The sequence below is a fragment of the Argopecten irradians genome, chromosome 12 (genome assembly GCF_041381155.1).
Source record: "Argopecten irradians isolate NY chromosome 12, Ai_NY, whole genome shotgun sequence".
NCBI lineage: Eukaryota > Metazoa > Mollusca > Bivalvia > Pectinida > Pectinidae > Argopecten > Argopecten irradians.
Genome location: NC_091145.1, coordinates 37,588,914 through 37,608,172, shown reverse-complemented (window position 1 = coordinate 37,608,172; position 19,259 = coordinate 37,588,914). Strand labels below are relative to the sequence as shown.

The 19,259-nt window shown below is 35.6% G+C and overlaps 1 protein-coding gene across 3 annotated transcripts in view; it reads right to left on the bottom strand.

Annotated features, from left to right (window-relative positions):
• The window catches only part of LOC138304894 (uncharacterized), a 65,388-nt gene extending 48,262 nt beyond the window's left edge, over positions 1-17,126 (bottom strand). For 2 of the 3 annotated variants that reach the window (XM_069245259.1, XM_069245261.1), the window contains exons 1-10: positions 17,073-17,126; positions 15,607-16,466; positions 15,057-15,168; positions 12,464-13,702; positions 12,166-12,339; positions 2,404-2,546; positions 1,901-2,002; positions 1,196-1,513; positions 417-584; positions 72-152 (exon numbers count right to left, since the gene is read on the bottom strand). In XM_069245259.1, coding sequence (XP_069101360.1) covers positions 72-152; positions 417-584; positions 1,196-1,513; positions 1,901-2,002; positions 2,404-2,546; positions 12,166-12,339; positions 12,464-13,702; positions 15,057-15,168; positions 15,607-16,380 — 3,111 coding nt within the window. In that variant the 5' untranslated portion in view covers positions 16,381-16,466; positions 17,073-17,126. Of the gene's footprint in view, positions 1-71; positions 153-416; positions 585-1,195; positions 1,514-1,900; positions 2,003-2,403; positions 2,547-12,165; positions 12,340-12,463; positions 13,703-15,056; positions 15,169-15,606; positions 16,467-16,763; positions 16,785-17,072 lie in introns of those variants that run through there. The other variant, XM_069245260.1, reaches the window with a different exon arrangement.
• Positions 17,127-19,259: the final 2,133 nt, after the last annotated feature.

Below are 19,259 nucleotides of genomic sequence, written 5' to 3'. Positions count from 1 at the left end.
AAAAAAAATGTCATCAAAATGAATTTATTTATTGCCTAATCATTATTCATTGCTAATGAATCAGTACTTACCTTGCCATCTGCATCCATCAGTTTGGCCTCGTAGGTGTAGTATCCACCTCCACAGACGCCCTCACGATACCACTCAGAAACCTGTAATTAGTCAAACACAGGTGGATAATTGTCTTGTCTACTATCAGAGCCTTCCCTAATTTGAGAGATCAAACTATCAACAATACCGTGTTCTAACAGCATTACCGTAAAAGGGAATCCATGTCAAAGTTATAAGTATCACACCGCTGTAAAATATCATTTAATCCCTAAGGGTGATAAAATAACTTCAACCTTTTCTTCAGAAGAAGGGGAGGGCACTCATAGTCATAATTGTTGGACAAAAAATTTGACTGTAATATATACCTGGATGTCTGGAGATGTATCCAGATATTCTGTGGTGAAGTGTTCAGTTAGATCGACCTCCTGATATTTCTGACAGTCCATGTGGGAGGTCTGGAAGGCCTTCTCTGTACCATAGCCGCCCTCACATACATTCCAATTCCCAGAGGTGTTCCAGTGGGTAACACCTTCCTGTAATAACCATACTCTAAGAGATAACACTCACAATAGATATTCAGATATAGTTCTAACTTTAAAATAAAATTTTGTTTATTTACCAAGCAACCCACTTGAAAATAATTAATCCTACTAAGATTATTTTAATGAATTTTCATCAATCTTTTATAATTCCATAAAAAATGTCCAATTTTCCGCTTTCATTTCAGTTACTGTGTTGTTGTTTTTTTAACTATAATTGGAAATATTACATTAAACATATGGTATATTGTTTTGAAAGAAATTGATAAAACAATTGATTTAAAATAAACTTTATTTTGTGTAAATAAGTTAGATATTCTTACTGTACCTACCCATTTTTAAATCCCTGGTTTAGAAAAACACCATTTATCAATCCTGGCCTAATTTGAAAAATATTCTTGGTCCCAATAAAACTTTGCATCATATTATATTCAAGTAAACAACTCAATTACTCAGATACCTATTAAGTCTTGAACTATTACCTGGCATGTTTTAATATAAAGAAGATTGCTTCTAGCATCAAAATAAAATCATTCACAATCAGCCTGTCTGTAAATTAATGAATTACTTTCATTAGTTCAGTCAGACTTGTAGCATAATCTTACCTCCCCACTTCCATTTTTCAGAAGGTTGGCTGACCAGCCGACGATTTTGAGTTCTTTCCGTGTAAGAGAGCGTCCTAAGGGATCAATGGTGTCAATGAGTCTCTGTTTCTGTGTCTGTTCCTCTGTCATCTCCTCTGCCGTCTGTTTCTTTTCCTGGAACTTTTTCCCATCGAGAACAGCGAAGGCACAGATAGCCTGTTTGCTGGACTGGATATGGAGTTTGTTTTCTGTGACCTGAACTGGGACATCAACTATGTAGGTTGTGTAGCCTTTGTGTTCATTCAAGAAGTCTTTCTGGACATTGGATGCTTTCAAAATCTACAACCATCATGTATTATTATTATAAATAGACATCAAATGTTTCTATCATTATATGAGACATGATAACTGAGTTATATCCCTGCTACTATATAATTTATATTTAAGCTGGTGGATAACAACCAGTCACAGAAGATCACAGTTAACTTTGTACATATGTACCCACAGTAAGTATGACATAGCCTCCGCTCACAGAGGGTTTATATCACTAAACTTTAATCGATAGTAACAATTATATTAAATGTTTCCTTTGTCTTCTTGTACATAATACTATCTGCTATTGTAAATTTTATATCATCTTAGAATTTGACAATCTATTTTGTCTACGTGATTTGAATCACTTCCTTGCCAATACATTTGTATGTATATTTATTAGTAGATACATACATCGGAAGCAATGTTGACTCCATTGCACAGGAACTGTACACCAGAGGAGATTCTGTGTACAAAGTGCAGCCTCAGTATGTACGAGCCATTAGGTATATCCACCTGTAATTTATAAAAGTGATGCATTTCACCATCAATTAATAAAGTATATCCTCTAATCCATTTTTTAAATATAATTCTCCATACAAAATTAATAAAAGCATTAATTAATGATTGAAGTAAGATATTAACAATCATCAAAATAATTAAACCTAATTCAAATTTCAATCAGTTTTAATTGTAATTAATTTTTAATCAGATTAAATCTTGTGACAACATTTAATATGTTGATTTATCATTTTTACTTATTATTTCTAGCTAAGTCAATTTACTCCTTCCCGAATTATCTGTGGGGAAAAATTATAATCATTATGAATGATATGCTTGAGTTCAAATATCTAGTATGTATAATGATGTGATACGTGTTAATATTGAGTTTTATGATATTTTGTTTGATCACTCACATTGTAGTCGACTTTCTGTTCGTGTATGGCCTCAGTAGAGAAGTGACGAAGGGTGGCATACAAAGCTCCATCGTGAGTCGCCATCAAGGAAGACGGTATCGATGTATGGACCTTAACTTCTCCATACGTGGAATATCTACATCCTAAAGGGTAGTACAAAAATCAGAAATTCTCTCCTCAAACACTGTCACAGTTGTAAACAACAAGAGCTGTTGAAGAACAGCAAAGCTCGCTTATTCAGAAGAAGTTGATGTTCAAGTATTTACTATTTAAACATGGAAATATGACAAATTAACAGACTCAAAAAAAACCTAAAGTGCCCCAAATTGGTTGTATTATCACGTTCACCATCCGTACACATTAGGAAAATAAAATCATAAACATTTATGATGACTTAAGCTTAAATAATTGACGAAACAGAAACTTGCTCAAAAACTTTAACGTGAAATGGGATGCAACGCCGACGCCGACGCCGGGTTGACAACATTAGCTCCCCCTATTCTTCGAATAGGCGAGCTAAAAATGATCGACTAATATTCAAATATATTTCAAATGATTTTCAACCAAGATGTTTTCACAATTTACTAGTCTATGTATGAACAACTAACCTTTTAACCTTGGCATTTTATAAATTAATGGGGAAAGAACCATTTGCCTCATTTTGGAAAAATATTTATCAAGAGGCCCAGAGGGCCTGTATGTATCACTCACCTGGTTTATTTAATAATTATCATAAAAAACTCTTACAATTTGAAATAGCAAACTTGAAAAAATGCCCCATCATTTTTACATGTACAATTTTGAATCCACACTCCATAAGGATGCTACCAATGCAATATGAGTGCTATCCAATTGGTAGTTTTTGAGAAGAAGTTGATTTTATCGAAATAGCCAAATTGACACTTCTGGCCCCACCCCCCAGGCTCCCGGTTGTCACTCCCACAATTTGTACAATTTTGAATCCCCATTCCATAAGGATGTTAAAATGCAATATGAGTGCTATCCAATGCTTTAGGTTTCAGAGGAGAAGTCGTTTATATGGAAATAGCCAGAGTGACCCTTTTGGCCCTGCCCCTCAGGCCCCCAGGTGTCAGCCCTACAGTTTGTGCAATTTTGAATCCCCACCCCATAAGGATATTAACAATGCAATTTGAGTGCTATGCAATGCTCTGTTTCAGAGAAGAAGTGGGATATATATATAGAAATAGCCAAATTGACCTTTTGGCCATGCCCCTCAGGCCCTTTGGGAGGGGGGCATAAGAATTGATCCTGAAAAGATCAGAAATGGGGTAATTATGCTAAATATAATTTTTTTCTCTCACTTTAGTGAATATTATATTCCCTCAACTTCTGACATATTGACCACACAGTACCTAAATCAGTAACCCAATCATTCATTTAATTAACATTCAGATGGCTATGTGGTTTTGGTGATCATTAACATTCAGATGGCCATGTGGTTTTGGTGATCATTAACATTCAGATGGCCATGTGGTTTTGGTGATCTGATTAACAGATCTATATATATCAGGCTGTTTTAGTGATCCTAATTTTTCTCTCCAGTTTACTCAAATTATAAACAATACACTTAGTGTTTGGGAAGTTAATTGATGATTTTTCCTTTGTTTTAGTTGTTTTTGTTATTTCATTTATTTTTATATAATTTTATATTTGAAAAGAGCCTTGAAGACACTACCATTATCAAAGTGCCATGCCTCTATAATAAATCCTGTACATCAGAATAGGTTACTGATTGCCTTTGTAGATACACACACCTTCCTTATACACCCCACTCCCCATTGTTCTCCTCTACCTATTGTGTCTGTGAGTACTTTTCAGTAGTTCTAGGCCCAATAAAGGACTTACTCTATACTTCTGAGTACTTTTCTGTGTTAGTCTGCCATTACCCATCATAAGAAGTACAAGGATTTTTGTTAAGGGAAAAGATAATATGACTGTATGACCTAATTGTTTCATTATGAAGCTCTGTTCAACAATTGGAAGTGTAAAAGTCAGCCGGTAGGTAAGCAAATGCAAAGAAATTGTCTGAAACTTAATTACCACACCCCACTTCATTGCCTACATCCTACATGTACCCCCTGCCCCACCACCTCCAGCATACCCACTGCCCTACCCTCCTTCCCCTGCATCAACACCCTCAACAGTCATTCTATAGCTATAAGTATTATACTCCATACAACTTCCTGGCTGCAATGGGGTAGGGTAGAGGCGGTGGCATGGAGTTTTGTTTCACTTTATCATCTACAAAACTTTACTAATTCCTGAAGAATTAAAACTTTTCCTTACAATACTTTAAGTTGCTTTTCAGCTATCATATGATATTTGAACCAAATAAACGTTAATTAATGAATTTTTTTGACGTTCATTTATACAAATGCAGTTTTTTTATTGCATTACCTTTTATAAACAATAGGTTTAAGGGGCCTGAATGATAACCCTTGGGTATTAACAAGAAGTTGATTAAAGATTTTAACTGATTTGACGCCTGTGACGTTGAATGAAGGTCAAGGTCATTCATTTGAACAAACTTGGTAGCCCTTCATCCCAGTCTACCAGTCTACAAGTACAGACACCACAGAACCCGTAAACAATGTGACATCATCAAAATGTGTCACATTGAACATTGTATAACATATGTGTGTCACATTGAACATTGTATAACATATGTGTGTCACATTGAACATTGTATAACATATGTGTGTCACATTGAACATTGTATAACATATGTGTGTCACATTGAACATTGTATAACATATGTGTGTCACATTGAACATTGTATAACATATGTGTGTCACATTGAACATTGTATAACATAAATGTGTAACTTACATGAATATTAGTGCTGCAACAATAAACCGTGGGAAGATAATATCACGGTATAAACTACACGGTTCGGTTCACCGTATTTTTTTCCTATCACTGTACACCCCACCAAAATTTCGAATTAGGCGAAATCCAGATTTTTAAGCAGTTATGAGTATCTCCCCACATACAAACATGGCAGCGCTTAAAATACCTAGAGACATTATAGAATTAAAAGAACCTCCTGCAACTTAAAAATCACACATGGAAGCATTTTGCATTCTGTATTATTGAAAAAATGGGGTAAAATCAACAGTTAAAGAGTAGAAAATTTTTACTTTTTGATAGGTTAATTTTATTTAATACATATTGTGATACGTATCCTATTATGTGACAAGTATTCCGATATGTATTGTATCGGGGGAACATATTGTTGCAGCACTAATGAATATACAAATTAGCAATAAAATGAAACCCAACAACCCTTATGAAACTTAGCTACTGACAAACCATTTCAATATTCAAACTCATCCAAAATATTATAGATGTTAGGTAGCAAACAGTTGGAACTAGAACTGGGACTAGGGAGAGGGGTGGGGAGGATATAACAATTATCCATTGATGGAGTTAGTAGGCAAATTTAGCTATTGCAATTGCTATTCGTATTGGTCATGAAATCCTGATAGGCCATCAAAGGGAATTAAACCTTATTTATGGCCATGTAATCCCAATTAGCTAGCTAATACAATAGTATTGCATTCTGAATTCCAGTCTATGAATTGGACGTCATGTTGTACAGCTGGTGCAGTATAAGTTTAGAGTTACTTCCCTTTGCTGTGTCAGTGACAATTCATCATCAAACACACTGACAATTGCGATTAACAACAATGTCAGTGTTTGTTTTTGATTGAATAGCATGGGGCAAAAGATACTTTTGATAATGACTGTTAGTCTGTTTTTAACGTATTAAACCTCTGCAAGTACTTTCATGATCAAACACACTGACATTAAGAACAATGTCAGTGTTTGTTTTCGATTGAATAGCATGGGGAAAAAGTGACTTTTAATTGATAGTCTGTTATCATATCAAACCTCTGCGAGTACTTCATTTTAGTCCAGTTTAGTCTGTTTCTGGTAATCCTGACAGGCGTTCAATGGTAGGATTACTATTGCAATACTTTTTCTATCAGGGGAAACACTATTGGGATAGTTTAAGTACTGCAGACCAGACTACTATTGCAAAAGTATTGCATTCTGAAGTCTATTAACTTCAGTCTTTGAATTGGACACCATGTATTACATCTGGTGTAGTGGCCGTTTAGAGTTACTTCCCTTTGCTAGTGTCAGTGACAATGGGACTAATTCATGTACCATGTGATACCTGATATTGGCGTTGAAATGACGTTAGCACAGGATGTCATCTTTTGACATCATTCCATCACCAAAAGAAACAATAGTCCCGCACACACCTTGTCAGGTATCACATGGTACATGAATTTAAAAGTCCCATTCATGATCAAACACACTGACATTAAGAACATTAATGTCAGTGTTTGTTTTTGATTGAATAGCATGGGGGGAAATGACTTTTAATTGTTCAGTCCGTTTCTGGTAATACTTACTGGCGTTCAATTATAGGATTATTATTGCAATACTATTTCTATCGGGGGAAACACTATTGGGATAGTTTAATTATTGCCGACCAGACAACTATTGCAATAGTATTGTATTCTGAATTCTATTAACTTCAGTCTTTGAATTGGACACCATGTATTACATCTGGTGTAGTGTCCGTTTAGAGTTACTTCCCTTTGCTAGTGTCAGTGACAATGGGACTAATTCATGTACTATTTGGTACCCGATAATGGCATTGAAGAAATGATGTTAGCACAGGATTTCATCTTTTAATGTCATTCCATCACCAATAGAAACAATTGTCCCGCACACACCTTGTCAGGTATCACATGGTACATGAATTTAAAAGTCCCATTCATGATCAAACACACTGACATTAAGAACATTAATGTCAGTGTTTGTTTTCGATTGAATAACATGGGGAAAAAGTGACTTTTAATTGATAGTCTGTTATCATATCAAACCTCTGCGAGTACTTCATTTTAGTCCAGTTTAGTCTGTTTCTGGTAATCCTGACAGGCGTTCAATGGTAGGATTACTATTGCAATACTTTTTCTATCAGGGGAAACACTATTGGGATAGTTTAAGTATTGCTGACCAGACTAGTATTGCAATAGTATTGTATTCTGAATTCTATTAACTTCAGTCTTTGAATTGGACACCATGTAGTACATTTGGTGTAGTGGCCGTTTAGAGTTACTTCCCTTTGCTAGTGTCAGTGACAATGGGACTAATTCATGTACTATTTGGTACCCGATAATGGCATTGAAGAAATGATGTTAGCACAGGATTTCATCTTTTAATGTCATTCCATCACAAATAGAAACAATAGTCCCGCACACACCTTGTCAGGTATCACATGGTACATGAATTTAAAAGTCCCATTCATGATCAAACACACTGACATTAAGAACAATGTCAGTGTTTGTTTTTGATTGAATAGCATGGGGGGTAAAATGACTTCTAATTGAAAGTCTGTTATCATATCAAACCTCTGTGAGTACTTCATTTTAGTCCAGTTCAGTCCGTTTCTGGTAATCCTGACTGGCGTTCAATTATAGGGGTATCATTGCAATACTATTTCTATCGGGGGAAACACTATTGGGATAGCTCAAGTATTGCAGATCAGACTACTATTGCAATAGTATTGCATTCTGAATTCTATTAACTTCAGTCTTTGAATTGGACACCATGTAGTACATCACGTGTACGTAGTGTCCATTTAGAGTTACTTCCCTTTGCTAGTGTCAGTGACAATGGGACTAATTCATGTACCATGTGATACCCGATATTGGCGTTGAAATGACGTTAGCACAGGATGTCATCTTTTGACATCATTCCATCACCAAAAGAAACAATTGTCCCGCACACACCTTGTCAGGTATCACATGGTACATGAATTTAAAAGTCCCATTCATGATCAAACACACTGACATTAAGAACAATGTCAGTGTTTGTTTTCGATTGAATAGCATGGGGAAAAAGTGACTTTTAATTGATAGTCTGTTATCATATCAAACCTCTGCGAGTACTTCATTTTAGTCCAGTTTAGTCTGTTTCTGGTAATCCTGACAGGCGTTCAATGGTAGGATTACTATTGCAATACTTTTTCTATCAGGGGAAACACTATTGGGATAGTTTAAGAACTGCAGACCAGACTACTATTGCAAAAGTATTGCATTCTGAATTCTATTAACTTCAGTCTTTGAATTGGACACCATGTATTACATCTGGTGTAGTGGCCGTTTAGAGTTACTTCCCTTTGCTAGTGTCAGTGACAATGGGACTAATTCATGTACCATGTGATACCTGATATTGGCGTTGAAATGACATTAGCACAGGATGTCATCTTTTGACATCATTCCATCACCAAAAGAAACAATTGTCCCGCACACACCTTGTCAGGTATCACATGGTACATGGATTTAAAAGTCCCATTCATGATCAAACACACTGACATTAAGAACAAATGTCAGTGTTTGTTTTTGATTGAATAGCATGGGGGGAAATGACTTTTAATTGTTCAGTCCGTTTCTGGTAATACTTACTGGCGTTCAATTATAGGATTATTATTGCAATACTATTTCTATCGGGGGAAACACTATTGGGATAGTTTAATTATTGCCGACCAGACAACTTTTGCAATAGTATTGTATTCTGAATTCTATTAATTTCAGTCTTTGAATTGGACACTATGTATTACATCTGGTGTAGTGTCCGTTTAGAGTTACTTCCCTTTGCTAGTGTCAGTGACAATGGGACTAATTCATGTACTATTTGGTACCCGATAATGGCATTGAAGAAATGATGTTAGCACAGGATTTCATCTTTTAACGTCATTCCACCACAAATAGAAACAATAGTCCCGCACACACCTTGTCAGGTATCACATGGTACATGAATTTAAAAGTCCCATTCATGATCAAACACACTGACATTAAGAACAATGTCAGTGTTTGTTTTTGATTGAATAGCATGGGGGGAAAATCACTTTTAATTGATAGTCTGTTATCATATCAAACCTCTGCGAGTACTTCATTTCAGTCCAGTTTAGTCCGTTTCTGGTAATACTGACTGGTGTTCAATTTTAGGATTATTATTGCAATACTTTTTCTATCGAGGGAAACACTATTGGGATAGTTTAAGTATTGCAGACCAGACTACTATAATTGCAATAGTATTGCATTCTGAATTCTATTAACTTCAGTCTTTGAATTGGACACCATTTAGTACATTTGGTGTAGTGGCCGTTTAGAGTTACTTCCCTTTGCTAGTGTCAGTGACAATGGGACTAATTCATGTACTATTTGGTACCCGATAATGGCATTGAAGAAATGATGTTAGCACAGGATTTCATCTTTTAACGTCATTCCACCACAAATAGAAACAATAGTCCCGCACACACCTTGTCAGGTATCACATGGTACATGAATTTAAAAGCCCCATTCATGATCAAACACACTGACATTAAGAACAATGTCAGTGTTTGTTTTTGATTGAATAGCATGGGGGGAAAATCACTTTTAATTGATAGTCTGTTATCATATCAAACCTCTGCGAGTACTTCATTTCAGTCCAGTTTAGTCCGTTTCTGGTAATACTGACTGGTGTTCAATTTTAGGATTATTATTGCAATACTTTTTCTATCGAGGGAAACACTATTGGGATAGTTTAAGTATTGCAGACCAGACTACTATAATTGCAATAGTATTGCATTCTGAATTCTATTAACTTCAGTCTATGAATTGGACACCATGTAGTACATCTGGTGTACGTAGTGTCCATTTAGAGTTACTTCCCTTTGCTAGTGTCAGTGACAATGGGACTAATTCATGTACCATGTGATACCTGATTTTGGCGTTGAAATGACGTTAGCACAGGATGTCATCTTTTGACATCATTCCATCACCAAAAGAAACAATTGTCCCGCACACACCTTGTCAGGTATCACATGGTACAAGAATTTAAAAGTCCCATTCATGATCAAACACACTGACATTAAGAACAATGTCAGTGTTTGTTTTTGATTGAATAGCATGGGGGGTAAAATGACTTCTAATTGAAAGTCTGTTATCATATCAAACCTCTGTGAGTACTTCATTTTAGTCCAGTTCAGTCCGTTTCTGGTAATCCTGACTGGCGTTCAATTATAGGGGTATCATTGCAATACTATTTCTATCGGGGGAAACACTATTGGGATAGCTCAAGTATTGCAGACCAGACTACTATTGCAATAGTATTGCATTCTGAATTCTTTTAACTTCAGTCTTTGAATTGGACACCATGTAGTACATCACGTGTACGTAGTGTCCATTTAGAGTTACTTCCCTTTGCTAGTGTCAGTGACAATGGGACTAATTCATGTACCATGTGATACCCGATATTGGCGTTGAAATGACGTTAGCACAGGATGTCATCTTTTGACATCATTCCATCACCAAAAGAAACAATTGTCCCGCACACACCTTGTCAGGTATCACATGGTACATGAATTTAAAAGTCCCATTCATGATCAAACACACTGACATTAAGAACAATGTCAGTGTTTGTTTTCGATTGAATAGCATGGGGGGAAAATCACTTTTAATTGATAGTCTGTTATCATATCAAACCTCTGCGAGTACTTCATTTCAGTCCAGTTTAGTTCGTTTCTGGTAATCCTGACTGGCATTCAATTATAGGGTTATCATTGCAATAATATTTCTATCAGGGGAAACACTATTGGGATAGTTTAAGTATTGCTGACCAGACTACTATTGCAATAGTATTGTATTCTGAATTCTATTAACTTCAGTCTTTGAATTGGACACAATGAAGTACATTTGGTGTAGTGTCCGTTTAGAGATACTTTCCTTTGCTAGTGTCAGTGACAATGGGACTAATTCATGTACTATTTGGTACCCGATAATGGCATTGAAGAAATGATGTTAGCACAGGATTTCATCTTTTAACGTCATTCCATCACAAATAGAAACAATTGTCCCGCACACACCTTGTCAGGTATCAAATGGTACAAGAATTTAAAAGTCCCATTCATGATCAAACACACTGACATTAAGAACAATGTCTGTGTTTGTTTTTGATTGAATAACATGGGGGGGAAATGACTTTTAATTGATAGTCTGTTATCATATCAAACCTCTGCGAGTACTTCATTTTAGTGCAGTTCAGTCCGTTTCTGGTCATCCTGACAGTGTTCAATGGTAGAATTACTATTGCAATACTATTTCTATTGGGAAAAATAATATTGGGACAGATTAATTATTCAGACTGCAATTGCAATAGTATTGTAATGGTATTTCATTCTGAATTCTCTTCAATTCTAGTCTAAGAATCGTAAGCCATACTGTAGTTGGTTAAGAGTTCTTCAACAACTTTCTTGATATTTGTTAGAATGAGATTCTTTAAATGAAATTGAAACTTTGTATGCGGACTTACATTGGCAAGATCTTGGATAAGTTGGAAAATCAGACTTACAATAACTTACTGCCCTTTGCAATAATAATTGTTATTAGAACTTGCGGGCTAAGGAAAATATTTTCTTAGCTTTAAGAAACTTTGTATACATGACCCTAGTATTAGTAAGATTACGACAAGTTCGAAAATCAGAATCATCGGACAGTAAATTTTGAGTTATTGCACTTTGCAATAATAATAACCACTTTTGAGCCTTGTGAACACTATAACTTAAGTAAATAATCACAATAATAAATACGAGAGGCCCAGAGGGCCTGTATCGCTAACCTGTTGTTGTTTTTTTTTTTTGGTTATTATTGTTTATTTTTACTAGCCTAAGTTACTTACCATTATTGTTGTTTGTGTGGTACTGACAGAAGCGCTTGTGTTCACTAGCGTAGGTGATATCTGTTACACTTGTATAATCGTATCCTCCACAATTCAGGGCGTAGATCACCCCCTCCTTCTGGGTAATTAGTCTCATAGGCGATGAGTTCAGTTCTATCATTACATTCTTACCACCTGTTAATTATAAATAAAGAAATTCACAAGTGATTATAAATTTTTTTAATTCTGAAAAAATGTTGGGTAAGGTTAACAAATTTTCTGCATTACTACTTAAAGCTTGTTTTGTTTTGCAACTTACTTGTGACATGCTTCTTTGACGCAAAAACTCTGACAAGTGATGTACCATTGGTAATCTCCCCTTGTTTCCACTCTCTACAGAAGGCGTAACCATCTTTGATTTGTTGCAGTTGTCCTGGCATGAATGACGCTACAACTGCATGGTTGATCTTGATCAGGATTTTAGATGGTTTGTCGAGGATTCCTTTCGCCACTTTGTCTGTGATCTCTACCACTCCCCGAACACAGGCAGGTTCACCTGAACCTAGACAGATTGTCTGGTTGATAGTTGTCTCCCCTTTCTGCTCCAGGTTGGACAACATAGTGTATCGACACGGCCCGGGTGGCCCTTTCACACTAATACACTTTCCATTGACAGATTCAAACACCCATAAGTCAGAACTGGAGTAAGCAGAAGAAGCGTTACTGGTTAAAAGTTTGGTAGAGACCTCGGAGTTGGACGAGGTAGTCACCATGTAGACAGCGGCAGCTGTGTCATTCTCCGTCCCAACACTATTGGAACACAGAACAATAAGGACCCCAGGCTCCTGATTGTCAAGAACGACTGTAGGTTCCTGGCCATCTGTAGCCTGGGTAAACACGACCCGTGACTTCTTACAGCTGCTATCAGCGGTTACCATGTCGGGTTTATTGACATAAACAGAGAAGAAGGATTTGTCTGGACCATCACTGACAACTTCCCCTTCACTGTTAGCATCAAACTTCCATTTGTCATCGCCATGGATCAGTTTAGCCTGAACAAAGTTGTCCTTGAAGCCAGTACGTACCATGTAGGCAGCGTTTCCCTCTGGACAGCTACATAGAGCCAGCATACATACTGTGCTATTACAGACAGTGTAGAGACTATAGTGTCCGTCCCCAGCTTTAGGTTGTCCAATGTGTACACCATTACTGAGATCCCCATACTGACAATCATTGGACAATACCATCACCTTATTGCTACCAAACATTAAGTTCCCTAAAAGCAGTCCATCTTCATTGGTCATGAAATAGTTTTGACATCCAAAATGGCCAGTGTTTCCATTGATAATGCTTGATGATCCAAAATGATGGCAGTCAAATCCTGACCGTACCAGAAGGATTTCTGCTGTAGTATCCGGGCCCTTACCCCCATAGCTGTTGGAACAAAGGAGAAGTGCAGCCCTTCCACCATGATAAGCATTTACAGGATAATCCAACTTGACGTAGTTCCTGATGGGCCATTTGGAATTGTTAGATCCATAAATGGCAGGGAAGCTGGCTGTAAAACAGAGAATTTATATTAAAAAAAAAACACTTACTGGCATGTATATGAACTTGTATTTTAATTGCATAACTTTAGATTTAAAATAAAGCCTGCATTTTTATTGTATATGACCAAAGTTTGTATAATTCTATTTTTCCGTTAAATAAGGGTCAAAGAAGTAATATCAACAGGATTATCCAGATGACACAGGATCCAATCAAACGTAAGTCTGTTGGATACGAATTACTTCAAATGGTAAATATTGGACAAGGCAGTAATTCTAACCATATGGACAAAACAAAATTGTCAAATTTTAAAGGGCGATCTGCCCCATTATCAAGACATACAAAACGAACACGATTACATAATAGGATACGAACAGTAATGCGGGACAAAGTAGACAAATATTAAACTTTATCCCGCCTCAGACAAGAATCTTGTATTCCTATTGGTTGAAATGTCGTCACGTGATATCCAAATCTAAGATATAGTCATATCAGGTTAGTACAAATCGTATCAGGTTTGGACAATAGAGTTATCCTCATTCCATTAAATAGTAATACATAATATAAAAGTACATTGTTGTATTACATCAATTTTGAATTTTTTTTTTTAATCTTTTGCAGTTATATGGTTAACTACCTAGGTATATATTAAGACACATTTTTATCTGTCCCTTTGGGTGTCTCATTACACAAGTTTACTGGTATATGGTATACCAGAAGCTTGTTTAAATCCAAATTTACAATATGAACATGAAATGTTTAATGACTTTTATGCATAATTCTGTATATCTGTATAAATCTTCCTCGTTAAGCTGGACACACACAACAAGGTAGGTTTCCATTAATTACACCCAACAGTTGACTCATGCTATCAAACTTGGGCTAGCTAAGTATAATAAGCAACATCAATAGGTGGTATCTCTAACTAAAACTTTCAGCTCTGAGGTGTATAAAAGTTTCTTTAGAACAGCAGTATGATAAGAGGAAGTGTTTTGAAACCAAATATTAAGTATAATTATGAGCAAAGTGATCATTTTTCATTTCAACAGAAGTTGATAAAAGGATGAAACAAACTATGACCACCCCAATATACAATGTACTGTGAACTGGCCACCTATTTTCACGTTGACTAACTTTTGTGTTTCCCTGCCTAATGACTTTTTTATGACAATGCAAGGTATGGCAATTCAAGTTAATGATAATAACAGCTTAATTGAACTTGTAGTTGAAAAATTTTGTGTGGTGATTTATTTTTGTAAATTAGTAATCACCCAAGAAAGATGTAAAATTCTATCGCACATAAAAAAAAGTTGGATTACAGTATTGAATGGATTACATAAATTTGGTATTTGAAAATGACATACCTGGACGTGGATTCGGAGGGAGACTAGGAAGTGCAGTTTGTTCTGTAACGATGTTGTCTTCATCTTTGGCGGCCAAGTTGTCCTCGTCTTTGTCTTCAGTCTGATTGGGATCCTGTTGATGTATAAAACATCACACATATATATATATATACATGTACATGTATCAATCTGATTTTGGTTACAAAGGGATAACCACACCAAATAATTAGAAACAAAAAAATCTTGAGCAGAGCTATAATTATATAGAATAAATGAAACTGAAACAAAGTCTCTCTACAACAAACCTATATATACTCACAGGCATCTTTCATGCAGTAATACTTTACAATTATAAAAGGTTCCATCATTCCAAAGTTTGCACACAATAACAAAAAATAAAATAACTACAAATAAACCATGTAATGATGTATAAGTGCAGATAAGATACAAACATAAATTGCACTATGGTAACTATATTACCCAGTCATGTTTTAAATTGCTTATATCTCATCACAGTGCCCAAACATTATACGTATACATTTTAGTATATCGTTGTTACCATAAGTAATACCTCTTTTAAAATGTCAGCAGCTGCTATGACTAATTGCTGATTTGCTTCATCCTCCTGCTGGGCAGTATAATCAGCTTCACTTTCCTCATTATCGCCAAGTGCCTGACTTTCTCCTTCCTGCTGACACTGTTCACCTTCTTCATTGTTTTCTTCTACCTGAGTGTCTCCATTTTCTTGATTTTCTTCATCTTCCTGCAGTCCCCCACTGTCCTCCTTCTCTTCCTCTGCCAGGTTCTGTTCACTTTCTTCTGTTTTTTCTTCTCCATTTTCTACTACATTCTGATTTTCTTCTTCTACCTGATTTTGTCCATTATCTTCCAGGTTATCATCATCTACCCTATTTTGATTTTCTTCAGCCTTCTGAGTTTGCTCATCAGCCAAAGAAACTACGTCCTCCTCATTTCTCTCATCAGTTATTTTGTCTGCCTTTGTGTCTTCCTCCTGATTACCTACAGGAATAACAATTGGTTGCTGATCTTCTTTATGTTCTGAAGTTACACTATGAGTATCAATTGTCCTCTCCTCCGTTTGAGGTTCGTGAGTTGTGTCGTCAGGGATACTGAGTTCCTGGACGTCACTTTCCCTGAGAGTATGGTTGGGAACAGACTCAACATCACCAACACTCTTCACCACAGCCACCTTATTGTCAGTTTGTTCAGCCTCCTCTCTGATTGGTTTACGGTCACTGTTTCTGCTTTGAGTTCTCGGACTTTTGTATCCATTGTCATGATTCTTCAGTACAATCACAGCATCTTGGCTTGGTCCACAACCCATTTTATTTAGATGGGACTTAATTAAGCCTAAAAAGTTTATATGACAGGTCAATCACTGTATCATATCATCTGACTCTGCGATCTGATCTAAAATAAACACAAAAATATACTTTACAGTAAATATAGCATGTTAGAACTATAAACACTACATATGTTTTATCTTTTACATTAACAAATATACACACAATGCACAAGAACGTACAAAAAGTATTATTCAAAATGAATAATGAATTATTTGCACCAGTGTGTATAGTAAAAGTCTTAGTTATGTCATTATTCCGACTTGTTCTGATGTACATATGCACTTGAAATAATATGCTCCACAAATATTTTTGCGTTTTACAATTAATTACAGAGCGTGCCTGATTCATCGAAATATCTAACATAGTAAATAATTGTTTAAAGCACAGTCAGCCTAATTTCGTGTCTGCTTTTGAAAGTGAATGACTGCAATTCTCCGATCACTGTCTATAATGATGAGTATAATCCTGTATATTGACCTATCACCGAGTACACAAATGTAAACAATGCACCGGGCCGATACAGTTTGGATAGAAACTGAAAATGATCTCGGACAGTGAGTGTCAGTAGCATCTACTTTTAATTTTGTGGTTTTATAAATGACAAATGACACAAATTGTCCTAATTAATGCAACAAGTTGACCTGTAAACATATTCCATGTGTAAGCAAACCTTGTTAATCGCATGCATCCAACCTGTCCTGGTTCACCGCTTCGTTCGATACGGGGAAATTTTCTTATCTCCTATTTCTGAAGAGTTCCGAATATGGTGGGGGAGAAATAATTTTCTGGCTGTTGTACAATATATCATTCGCGTTGTTTTATAAATCAAACCATGCCCCTTGCAAAATTTTTCCTATCAGAAAGATGTTGTTTTTATCAAAAAGAATAAAAGACAAAAGAGTAATTTTACATGAAGGAAAAGGACTGACAAGATGTGAATGGATCAAGCTAATCTCTATAACATCACCTTTTTAATTAATAGTATATTTGAAAGTTTAACAAAAACAAAAACAATAACTCAAACAAAGAATCATTTATACTGATTGCTCAAATATAATACTACATCAAATACTACAGCATGTTTTTACGAAACGTTTGACCAGCATCAACAACTAATAACTAAGCTGTAAGGCAATATAATGACACCTACAATGTAGATATAAAACATATACATTATAAAACATATAAAATATATATATATATATATATATATATATATATATATATATATATATATATATTACATCTGTATACGTGTTGGTCAGATGTGTTTGATGTGGAAATGAGCTGAAACTGCTCTCAAAGACCAACAAATCAAAAGCTGGTAACTATGCAATCGGTCATCATCTACAGCATCTTCATGCCGAACAGGCCAAACGGGCCTTGTTAACTACATTGTTTTGTATAAATATTAAACTCTAGAGAAGTGACAAAGGCATCGGTTAAAAGAGAGAAGGGAGAGCTAGTTATATCAATAAAAACCAAATGGGGAAATAACTAAGCATAGAAACATTTATAGAACGCAGATCTACATGTATATTGCATCCGTCCAAATCTACACATTCCACATACAAGTAAAAGTAAAGGTGTTTGACGGGCTTGTACTGCAATCACACACCTGCATGGACAAGGTGAGATCAGAAACCCTATTAATGCAATGGACTTTTAACAATAGAAAGTAACGAACTGGTTGAAATTGTTCATCAAATTGTACCTGTGATATTTTGTAGAATCCAGCGTGGCATATGAACCAAAAATCTAATTAAAAAAGAATTATAAAAAAACACTGGTATACACATGTACCACCTACATGTACCAGAAAAAAAAATGCGCGCAGAGAGATAAACGCCTTTAGGACACCATATAGGAACTTTCACCATTGAATCATTTAAAGTTATTTCAATACCAATGCAGAGACGGCGAAGCATTACACTACATTGTGTTTCCGAAGATAGTACAAACGTAGAGACTGGTGTTGCATATTAAAAACTGCAGTTCTAGAAACCATCGTCAAATTATATATAGACTTCATTAAAGGTAAGTAGAGTTCTGAGTTATTTGGCATTATTGAGTTCGCAAAACTCTTATTTAAAACATATACATGTAAGTTCATCTTCCTGAATAAAAAGGTGGTAAAACAGCTACACATGAAAAGCATAAGCATGCCATTTTTCAAAATGTAAACGCCATTTTCATTGGGTTTTTTAATTTTTTTTTCTAGCTTGCTTAAAACATGTATTAAAAGAAACTACGCTGTTTTTTCTTCACAATTTCGTCAGTTTTTTGTACGAAAGTTCAAAAAGTGTATCCATCATAGCTGTTCAGTCAATTCATAGGACCTAAACTGCGAAACTCCTAATCCAGGAACATTATGAAAGGATTGAGTGCAGTTGACACTGGGACGGCATATAGTGTATTTTTTTTCTTTTATATAAGATAAAACAGCTGAATTTTTAGAGGAGACGTTGAATATCTAGAGTAGACCTGAATTATTTTATATGTGTATTGCTTGCCACTGCATGGTGACAGCAAAAGTTAATCAGTCAGTGGTGTTCCATTGAATGCTCAAAAAGAAATCCTTTACTCAATAACTATTAACACTACTTTTCCGAAACGACTTTTAATTTTAAAATGGGAATGTAAAACGAAATCGATAATTTTTTAGAGTCGCAAAAATTATTAACTTACCGTTTACACTACACTCATCATCATCTTCTGAAAAATTTAATTAGATAAATAAAATATTAATGTTCATAACGCGGATTTTTATGTTCCCCACTATCGTCCTAAATACCGCGCGGTAGTTGAATATTACTGCGCCAGATGGCAAAACAGCGAAATGAATCTCCACAGTTTA